Source organism: Vanessa cardui, chromosome 10 (assembly GCF_905220365.1).
Source record: "Vanessa cardui chromosome 10, ilVanCard2.1, whole genome shotgun sequence".
NCBI classification, from domain to species: Eukaryota; Metazoa; Arthropoda; class Insecta; order Lepidoptera; family Nymphalidae; genus Vanessa; species Vanessa cardui.
In genome coordinates, this window is record NC_061132.1 from 9,222,399 (window position 1) to 9,233,889 (window position 11,491).

At 35.5% G+C, this 11,491-nt stretch overlaps 1 protein-coding gene across 1 annotated transcript in view; it reads left to right on the top strand.

Annotated features, from left to right (window-relative positions):
* LOC124533208 (small G protein signaling modulator 2-like) overlaps window positions 1-10,648 on the top strand; it is a 57,391-nt gene extending 46,743 nt beyond the window's left edge. Inside the window, exons 15-23 of the mRNA XM_047108396.1 lie at window positions 251-410; window positions 878-1,070; window positions 1,473-2,001; window positions 3,422-3,576; window positions 4,048-4,172; window positions 4,640-4,819; window positions 5,219-5,345; window positions 5,784-5,934; window positions 6,666-10,648. Of these exons, the coding sequence (XP_046964352.1) occupies window positions 251-410; window positions 878-1,070; window positions 1,473-2,001; window positions 3,422-3,576; window positions 4,048-4,172; window positions 4,640-4,819; window positions 5,219-5,345; window positions 5,784-5,934; window positions 6,666-6,754 (1,709 nt within the window). The 3' untranslated portion in view covers window positions 6,755-10,648. The remainder of the gene's footprint in view (window positions 1-250; window positions 411-877; window positions 1,071-1,472; window positions 2,002-3,421; window positions 3,577-4,047; window positions 4,173-4,639; window positions 4,820-5,218; window positions 5,346-5,783; window positions 5,935-6,665) is intronic.
* The last annotated feature ends 843 nt before the right edge of the window (window positions 10,649-11,491 follow it).

Below are 11,491 nucleotides of genomic sequence, written 5' to 3' on the forward strand. Positions count from 1 at the left end.
ACAAACAACAACAGCCTTTAAATTCCTACTGCTGGGCTAAATGCCTCCTCTCCCTTTGAGGAGAAGTATTCAATTCAACAGCAGCCTGTAAATTCCCACTGCTGGGCTAAAGGCCTCCTCTCCCTTTGAGGAGAAGGTTTGGAACATATTCCACCACGCTGTTCCAATGCGCCAAATCACTATCAAAATCACTGGGCCATCTCGACTTAAAAATAAAGTTATAAATACATATTTGTATTTTTTCTTTCAGAAGGTATAGAAACTGGTTTAACCGAAGAGTTGTGGCGCTCCATGATGGATAACCGAGGTGTCGTGATTGACAAGGACGAGGTGTATAGGATAGTCTACTACGGCGGAGTTCAACACGACATTAGAAGAGAGGTCTGGCCGTTCCTCTTAGGATATTACGAGTAAGTGATTAGTACTGTTAAATGAGTAGAAATTTTTCTGTTAGAAAGATTTAATAGAGCAAAATATTTTTATATTGATCTTAACCCGGTTTGAAAATGTTATAAAATATTTTGAAAATAATGTAGTATAATTAATTTCAATTTTTTTTTTGTACTGAGAGTAACAGGATTCAATACTAAAGACCTGCTAGACTAATATCAAAAACGATTTCATTCGTTATTTATTCTTTGTAACATATACATATATACGTTTCTTAGACTTTGAAAGATTATTGGATTTTCTGGAACGAATATTAACTTTAAAATCTTTCAACTTTCTTATTAGTAGCACCTACGTACTTTCGTTGGGAAAATAACTTTATTTAATTTTCAAATATCTCAACTCATAGGATTTCTTAAAGAAATTGGAATCTTAGGTTTCTGTATCTGTTTCCAATGTATATACTTATTTCATATTATTCTGTTAGGTTTGGCTCAACGGCCGAGGAAAGAATGGAACAAGACGTAGCGTACCGACGACAGTACGAAACGACCATGTCAGAGTGGTTGTGCGTTGAAGCGATCGTGCGACAGAGAGACAGAGAGGCTACCGCTGCGTCTATTGCACGACTCACGGAATCTTCAGGAAAACCAAGACCTGAGGTCAATGAACCTGGCGAGGTGAGTGCTAACATTTGATAACGTTGTTAAATACAACGTTTTGAATGATTCAGTCTGATTTCGATTTGTTTCTACTTGGTGGTAGGGCTTTGTGCAAGCCCGCCTGGGTAGGTACCACTGACTCATCAGATATTCTACCGCTAAACAACAGTACGCAGTATTGTTGTGTTCCAGTTTGAAGGGTGATTGAGTCAGTGTAACTACAGGCACAAAGGACATAGCATCTTAGTTCCCAAGGTTGGTAGCGCATTGACGATGTAAGGAATAGTTAATATTTCTTACAGCGTCATTGTCTATGGGTGATGGTGACCACTTATCATCAGGCGGCTCATATGCTCGTCCGCCAAAATATTCCATAAAAAAAATTAATAAATTTCTAATATATTATTTTTTATGTGTCAGGTCTTTGAAGATGACTGTAGCGTTATATCAGACAATCCACCAATCGTCTCACCTGAGCCCAGTGATAACGAACAAAGGAAACCAGAATCGAAACCCATACTATCAAGAGCACCGAGTATAGATGAAGTTGACAACATTGAAATGGATTCAGAGGAGAGAGGCAAGGATTCCACCAAAGTCAACGGAGATACGGAAACGGAGACAAATGACAGCAGGGACGTAGACAGTCTCAATGAATTGGACGACGACGACGAAGTATACATTAAGAGTGTCGTTGAAAATCCGGATATGAGGCGGGAGAGTATAGCCGAGATCAAGAGACTCGCGGAGGGATTCGTACAGAAGGGTGAAGGAAGAGGATTATTGTGCAGTGTCGACAGTGCCAATGTCAACCTTAATGGGAGTGACTTAAAGTCCTCAATAGATGAATACCAGCCGAGCACGCATCAGCAGCACACGAGCGTTATCATAACGAATCCGTCTGTTGATCTCGCTCCGTCCGGTTCTCCAGCATCTGGCGGAACTACAGGTATAATACATTAATTTTAAAAGGAGAATAGTGCTTAAATGTAGTATAGGAGTTTTGTGTGTAGTATGAAAGCTCATCAAGCCGAGTACTGGTGAAATATTACCATAAAAGCTGCAGAATTTGTTAATTTAAAATACCTCTAATCTTTAAAATCTTCGTAGGTTTCGAAAATATTTACACGGTCGGCTTGGCAACTGAAATTAGGCAATTTTAATTTGTGGTGCAATATTGAGTGTAACTTACTTTCTAACTTATGTTGTTGTATGATGGTGTACATTAATTGCCCTACACCGAAAATTTAGTAAAAAACCCTTCAGATTATTTTCTGACTATTAATTCAGTCGTGGATATTATTCGTACCCAAATCCTTACCAAATATTAGCAACACTAAGTCATCTTGTCTTTAAAACTGATTGTATCGGCTTATTACGGGCTGTTACTAATAGATTAGGTCAGCTTGGATTCGTTATAGCCAGTGCCCTCTAGAGGGGCTTTGGTGTGGCTCTAGTAGCCTGAGTGTGAGCGTGGGTGTGCCCTCTAGAGGGGCTTTGGTGCGGCTCTAGTAGCCTGAGTGTGAGCGTGGGTGTGCCCTCTAGAGGGGCTTTGGTGTGGCTCTAGTAGCCTGAGTGTGAGCGTGGGTGTGCCCTCTAGAGGGGCTTTGGTGCGGCTCTAGTAGCCTGAGTGTGAGCGTGGGTGTGCCCTCTAGAGGGGCTTTGGTGCGGCTCTAGTAGCCTGAATGTGAGCGTGGGTGTGCCCTCTAGAGGGGCTTTGGTGCGGCTCTAGTAGCCTGAGTGTGAGCGTGGGTGTGCCCTCTAGAGGGGCTTTGGAGTGGCTCTAGTAGCCTGAGTGTGAGCGTGGGTGTGCCCTCTAGAGGGGCTTTGGAGTGGCTCTAGTAGCCTGAGTGTGAGCGTGGGTGTGCCCTCTAGAGGGGCTTTGGAGTGGCTCTAGTAGCCTGAGTGTGAGCGTGGGTGTGCCCTCTAGAGGGGCTTTGGAGTGGCTCTAGTAGCCTGAGTGTGAGCGTGGGTGTGCCCTCTAGAGGGGCTTTGGAGTGGCTCTAGTAGCCTGAGTGTGAGCGTGGGTGTGCCCTCTAGAGGGGCTTTGGAGTGGCTCTAGTAGCCTGAGTGTGAGCGTGGGTGTGCCCTCTAGAGGGGCTTTGGAGTGGCTCTAGTAGCCTGAGTGTGAGCGTGGGTGTGCCCTCTAGAGGGGCTTTGGTGTGGCTCTAGTAGCTTGAGTGTGAGCGTGGGTGTGCCCTCTAGAGGGGCTTTGGTGTGGCTCTAGTAGCTTGAGTGTGAGCGTGGGTGTGCCCTCTAGAGGGGCTTTGGTGTGGCTCTAGTAGCCTGAGTGTGAGCGTGGGTGTGCCCTCTAGAGGGGCTTTGGTGTGGCTCTAGTGGCCTGAGTGTGAGCGTGGGTGTGCCCGCAGCCAACGTGAGCCCGGCGCGCAGCCCGCTGGGCGTGGTGCGCGAGGAGTCGCAGTCGGCGGGCGCGTCGTTCGACACGCTGGAGCCGAGCGACGCGCGCCCCGACAACCGCTCCAACTGCGTGTCCCCCGCCAGCTCCAACGGCGGCGTCTACTCCGTGAGTTGATTGCTCTATTACGAATTGGGACATTTATGGACTTTATGAAAAGCGATTTTATGAAATTTATCTTAGAGAAAGGGTGAGAACAGATTGAAGTTATTATGTGCAAGTAAATCAAGTTTACATTTTATTTATAAATCTAAGAAAAATATTATTATTATACATAAATACTAGCTGAGTTTTTAGGAAAGCCTGTGTTCTCTTTATATGTACCAAATTTAAAAATTATTTATAGTTTGAGTCAATCTATAATGACTTCAAAACATACTTTTGAATGATATATTAAATAAACAGAATACACACATTTTATAATTTTAGTAAAACTTACTTATACTGAAGAAATGTATCATCTGTTTATATATAGATATTTTATTGTTATATTAAAAATACCTCATATTATATATATATATATAAATTATATTATATAAAAATGTTTTTTTTTTTAATTTAAAATTTGTATTGTTCTAGAACGAATTAGTAGAGAGTTTCGCACTGAATCTACATAGAATTGAAAAGGACGTGCAAAGATGCGACAGGAACTACCCATTCTTTACTGATGAAAATTTGGATAAACTGAGAAATATTATGTGCACGTGAGTATTATTCATATAGTAACTATGCAGTCATCATTTTTACTATTCTACAATTATATAAAACCGTTACTTTCCTCATTTATAAAAAAAATATTATTTATAATTTTATTACTTTTCCATCTGTGTCTCCTTCCCGCTATACATTTTAATCTCATATCCTTTTCTCAGCGATAAGTCTGCTTTTTGAATATATACACTATTCCTTCTGAATGATGTTTTATTGTATGTATGTATTTCAATTTTCTCTTGCTATTCATTAAAATTTTCTCCTCAAAGGTTGAATTTAAAAGTCGTATATGTCCTTCCTTATCGTCTAAGATCACTTGGTACCTAATTTAATCAAAACCGGTTGAGCTGTAAAAGCGTAACAAACTGATAGGGAGGCAGAATTACAAAATTAGTATCGATTTTTTAAATATATGGATACTGGACAGTTATCTTTTATCCACTTGTTTGACTTTTAAAAGGTATGTCTGGGAACATCTGGAGACAGGATACATGCAGGGCATGTGCGACCTGGTGGCGCCGCTGCTGGTGATCATGAAGGAGGAGGCGGTTGCGCATGCGCTGTTCTCGAGGCTCATGCACAGGGCGAGGGACAATTTTCCTTCTGGTCAAGCCATGGATGCACATTTTGCAGACATGAGGTGAGGGACAAATGGAATTTTTATTTCTTTATATAATCAAAATTCTAAAAAGTACCCAAAACGTACACGCTATTCTTTGTCCTTTTATTTTCAGCCGATTCAAACAAATTCTAAGGTTTTCAACCTCGTATTTTTTATTACTTTATATGTATATTTAGTGGTAGATCTTTGTACAGGACAATCTAGGTAGGTACAACCCAATCATATATTCCAAGCAGCAATACTTTGCATTGTTAGTTTCCGGTATGAAGGGTGAGTGGGACCCAAGGCTTGAACTGGCATGATATATTAACTTAGTTTCCAAGACAGATGGCGCAATGAATATTCAAGGAATGATTGAATGATGCAAAAGACTTTTTCGAAGAAATATCTCGAAGTAAGACTAATCTGTTTCACTAGGTCACTCATTCAAATCCTGGATTGCGAGCTATACGAGCTGATGCACGCGCATGGGGACTACACTCATTTCTACTTCTGCTACCGGTGGTTCCTGCTGGACTTCAAGAGGGAACTTGTCTACCAAGATGTGAGTATTTCAAATTACATTTGCGGATCACTCGTTTTCATTTGCTTCTGAATACAGCTTACATGATATTTAGATAACTATATTCTTGTGTAGTTCGAAATTCAATTTATATTTATCTTTCTTACTTTTCTTTGATCTCAAATCTAATTTTTTTTCATAGGTAGGATAGAATAGGTATTGATAGTTTTAATGAAATAGTTTAAATGTTATAAAACTGGGATCAAAGTGTTGTTGTAATTGATACCATGTAAGGGCCTAGGTATAATATTAACAAGTTAAAAAGTATTAGGAAACCTAAATGTAAGCAAACAATTATTTAAATCGTCAATCGTTTTGTTAGTTTTTTAATTCTTCCTGTTTTTAAATAATATTGTCGTTACCCTAAAACAATAAGCTTTTTAAATACGTGGTATTTATTGATGATTGTTGTTTCGGAAGGTTTTCTCGGCCTGGGAGTTGATATGGGTGGCGCGTCACGTGGCCTCCGAGCATATGGTATTGTTCATAGCGCTCGCTCTGCTCGAGACCTACCGCGATGTCATACTCGCTAACGCCATGGACTTCACTGACATCATCAAGTTCTTCAACGGTGTGTATATTTAAGAATAAAAATACATATCCTATGAGCTAGCCTTGATTAATTTGTTCATAATTCATCTCGTGCTAGGTAAAGAAAGAGGCGAAATGGCCGAGTGGTTAGAACGCATGCATCTTAACCGATGAATGAATAAATAATTGGGTTTGAACCAGGCAAGCACAACTGAATATTCATGTGCTTAAATTGTGTTTATAATTCGTCTCGTGCTCGGCGGTGAAGAAAAACATCGCGAGGAAACCTGCATGTGTCTAATTTCATTGAAATTATGCCGCATGTGTATTCCAAAAAAACAAATCTCCTCAAAGGAAGAGGAAGCCAGCAGTGGGAAATTTACAGGCTGTTATTGTTGTCGTTGTTGTTGGTACCAAAACACATGGTGAGGATTTGTATGAGTAGGACGATAATTTGATGATGAATGTATCCAATCACATCGCATTGGAGCAGCAAGGTAAAATAAGACTCTATCTTTCCTTTCATATGTCATGTGTAGGCGGACTGTCGATTAGGCTTCTGACCTAGTAGCTTTTTTACGAGTCCTCCTCGAAACTTGGAAACTAACATGTTATGTCCCTTGTGCCAGTAGTTACACTGGCTCACTCATCTTTTTACGGTATAACACAGTAGTAAGTATGGCGGACTTGCATAAATGGATGTAAATTGTAAATATGTATGAAGGCCTTCATATACTAGCTTACTAAACTTGTAATACATTTTCATTTCAGAAATGGCCGAGCGTCACGACGCTTCCGCCGTGTTATCTCTCGCTAGGGACTTAGTCCTACAAGTTCAAACTCTAATTGAAAATAAATAAAGTTCAAAATATAATGACACTAGCATCTCATTAATATAGTGATTCATAGGTCGCGGTTCATAGAACAAATTTTCGAAGGCTAGGTCCTATTAGACTTATCGTAAATAACGAATAGGCAATTCTACTGTTAACATGATTCTATTAGACGATTCCTAATGTTCGATGTGGCGGCGTCTATTTCTAATATTATACTCTGTGTAGTCTTAAATAAGGCATAGTGCACATTGCTAATATCGAAATCTTTTATTTAATTTAATTTTGAAGCTTTAGGTTGATGATAAATGCCGTTGATGAATTTCTTTAAGCTTTGAAATTTAAAGATTGATTTTGTATTTTTAGAAGGATCTCTGTAATATACATGTTTTTATATGTTAGCGTCTATTTTTATTTCACATGTTGTCAATCATTCAAATCAATTGAAACATTTTAAGCATTTAATTTTTAAGACTTATAGAATGGAATGATAATGGTGAAAGATTTCGAATACTATTTTAATTTAAACTCAACTCAAACTCAAATTACTTTATTTAATATATAAGTATTACACTTTCTTATTGATGGTCAATTAAAATAGTACCACAGGTTCGGAAAAGAAAATACACTGACCTAAGAAGAACCGGCGAAAAAAACTCAGCGGGTTTTTTTTATTGCCTCATATACTATATAAGCAATTTAATATGAAATGAAATAGCCAGGAGGTTACCGTTACATTCCCAAGGTGTGCTATCGATCATAAACTCTAAGATTGTCACATACTTTTACTGGAATGTCAAACTCAAATTCTTTTACTCAATATGGAAGCATTACTTATTGGTAGTCACATCAACCACAACTACCGGTTCGGAAAAGAAAATACCTTGACCCTGAGAGGAACGAAAGAAACTCAGCGGGTCTTTTTCTGACAATTATGTTATTTTCACTTACTAAACATGAATAGAAAAAGGCGATAATTTCCTTCCCAAATGTAAAATGGTTACTATTTTTATCTGTTTATTTAATAACGAACGTAGAACATTAATAAAGTAACACACAAATTGCATTTCTCTCATCCGTAATGCCATATAGTATCAACCAAAAATACATCACACAGAATATATTGTACTAAAATGGCCACTCACTCAAGAGACAAGTTTATTTATTTTTAATTTTATTAAACTGGCAATGTGCACTGAGCCTAACTATAAAGAGGCAATAAGATATAAAAAAAGGACAACGCAAATATTTGATATTGTAGTAATATAATATTTTGATACGAAACATCACTAAGACACATTCATGGACATTATATAAGTATTTGAAAATATCGTTAAAAATATATTTTAATGATTATGAAATTCGAAATCAAATAAAATGATTCTCAAACTATTGATTTAACGACAAAAAAGGTTTTATGTCAATTAATTTAGAGATATAAAACCTCGAACTTATTTTTTCTTTGAGGATTAGTAAAAATTAAATCTTAATTTTTTTTTGAGGATTAATTTTGAATTTGAATTTTTTTTTCCAAGTTTATATATTATATTATATAACTAAAAAAGGAATCTTATCGGTACAAATAAATAATGTTTCAGGACTTATATAGGTAGTGTCGTTGCACCGAATCTTCATAAATATAGTTTAAGATATTTTCAAAATTTGTACCTGTTAGGTTAAAGAATACATTACATTAAATTCATCGTACTCCAGTACTATGTAAAACAAATATATACATAATTATATATTGTCTAAGTCGTTTATATTCTATATATTGTTAGTTAAATCACAATATTTATTAAACGTTTCAATACGCGCAATTCAAGTTGGCAGGTTAAAAATATTAAAAAAATGAATAAGTAACTCTTTCTCTCCATTTGTAGGCTTTAAACCAATGTATCGGATTTGATTAAATATATTGAAGCAAGCAATGAAACAAGCCTGAACAAGGAAAGATAAATATTAATTTATTAGACTTAATACCTAACCTAAACGCGAGAAGTGTCGCGGGCGATCACTAGACTACTACGAAACCCTGTCTGTCCCTGTCTGTCTGTACGTAAATTTAAAGGACGGATACAAAAATTAGTGAAGGTTTTGCTGTATTAATGTCTTTTGTAATTCGGCTGACGTATGATGATGGTTGGAGATGTTGGAATATTAATGGCGACGCTCCTGCGTTAGCCAATAAGAGTTCTACGTATGTATTTCTCAGGCTGTCAATATATGTGATCAAGTTTTCTCTGTTGATCATATTTGTACATGCATCTATCCTTGTTCAACGTTTCCCCCTTTTGTTGACCGGCCAACTTGAATCGCGCGTATACAAAACCTCTTTCAAATGTAGGAACTATCATATTAAAATATAAAATTTAAACTGTGATTAAAAAAATGACGCTCCTATCCTGAGATATATCTTAAGATATTTAATTTATTTTATATTATCATATTTTATAAACGATAAAAAAAAATACAAAATATATGCAAATTTTATTATATTTTATATCCATTTAGATTAAGCGATGCCCTGGGAATTACTTTACCTTATATATATTAATATTATAAATGCGAAATTGTATCTGCCTGTCTGTTACGCTTTTACGGTTAAACCACTTAACCAAACTATATACAATTTGGTATTAAATAAGTTAGAATCCCACAGAACAACATAGGCAATTTTTTATACCTAAGCTCTACGACCGCCCTAAATGCTGGCGAAACTACGGACAAGAATATGTTTCGGAAACTAATCCTACTATAATAAATTTTAGAAATTGACATTGATTCAAATCGAAATAATTTAATGCGACATCCTTAGTCTTCTCATAATAAAATTATTAGAATGCTAAACGATTGTTGACATGTTAATTTATTTATTTATTAAAAACTTCGTACAAGCACATTTCAAAGACGAGAATAAATATCAAACTACCGCCGATTCTGAATATAGATTATACACATTGTTGAGTTCTTCAGCATTTTCAACCGACTTCAAAAAGAAGGTTATCAATACGTCTTTTTTTTAAATTATAGTTATTGTTTTATACGAATAATTTTAAAACACGCCTCACTAAAGTAAACTATACCGGACTCATTTACACCGTAATAACTGTTGTATTACTGATTAACATTAAAAACATTACGATTAGTCTTGTACAATATTTCTTTATGTTCAAAACGAATGTTTACGGTACTAATAAAATATTATTGGTTTAACCAGTCGAAAGCCTACAAACTAGATAATATGGGATTGGCTAATTCTGTCAAATCAAGTTATTTTTCTAATTAAAGTACATCAAGAATATACATTTCTTTTTTCAAATAATGTATATATTCTTTTTGATAAGCACCGTAATTAAAATTACATGTAATTTATAGAAAATATAATATGTTTAAGTTAAACTAAACAGCTTGTTATGATATCAATGTTATTCCAATGTTCATATCGTCTTCTTCCCCCGTGCCTTGTATTTCCACAGATAATATCCAAATTAATATATTTACCCTAATCCTTGATATATTGAAATTGTATAAATACATGTTTACAAATTATTGATGTTAATAAATATAACTACTATTTAATTCATATAGAATATACTATAAAGTTAATAAAATTAATTATGATTCTGCGTAAACTACAAATGAGAATGGCATAGAAATTTATAAATTTGTTTTTAAATTATTCAAGACAATTGTCGACTTATGCTCGTTTGGGTGAAACAGTGTTGTCTCACTCTTTCGAAGGTTAAATCAAAGACGGAAGAAAGAGACAAAGTGGTTAATCAAATACTCGCTAAACATTGTTCATAAGTTCAGCCGTGTATAATTGGTATAAAAAATAAAATGTTATTTACGTGATTAAACTTAGAACTAGCGCGCACTGGTTACTTTTGTCACGGTGACTGTTTCGTCACTCTTGTCGAGTCCGTGAATATGTACACAAATGTCACGTCGTAATGTGCGCGCAACTCTATGCATATTCATTGACTCGACAAGAGTGACGAAACAGTCACCGTGACAAAAGTTACCAGTGCGCGCTAGTTCTTACAGAGTACTTAATTTCAAAATTATATACTATATTTTAAACCACATGGCCCTAAAATATAAATGTGAATCAATTTGCAGACGAAAAAAACTAATGAATTGTAGTTTTGTAAAAAAAATGCATGAGTATTTATGTATAAAGTAGAGCTTCCAACATCTTATTATAGAATTTCGTCTGTTAAACAATTACAAAATTCGCAAGCACATAACAAAATATAATTGCAATTATTTAATTAATAATATAATTATTTATGTATTAAATGCGTATTCGTGGCTGCTATATAATTGTCTTTATATACAAATATGTATATTGTATTCAATTAAGGCTTTTATTGTCCGTGCTTTAATGTTTAATTCCAAATATTTGTGATTGTTATACGCTTAAGTAACTATAATTATAACGGTTAGTACGACGGTGTGACACAGGCCTACGTCCAAACAAGCGAAGCTTTATATATATATATGAATATTATATACATATATATATATTTATCGTGAATGTGTTACAAACACACTGGTGTCAAATTTGAATGTTTCTATTAAATTAGATTATAAATACTATATTGAATGTTTTTAAATAAATGTTTGTATGTGATAAACATTTTTAATAATTCGCACTTGTTATCTAAGAAAATTATATTTACCGATGTTCGTGTAATGTACAGTGATAGAAATTTCAATAGTTTTCTTTTAATATTTTGTATTGAAACAAAACTGTGG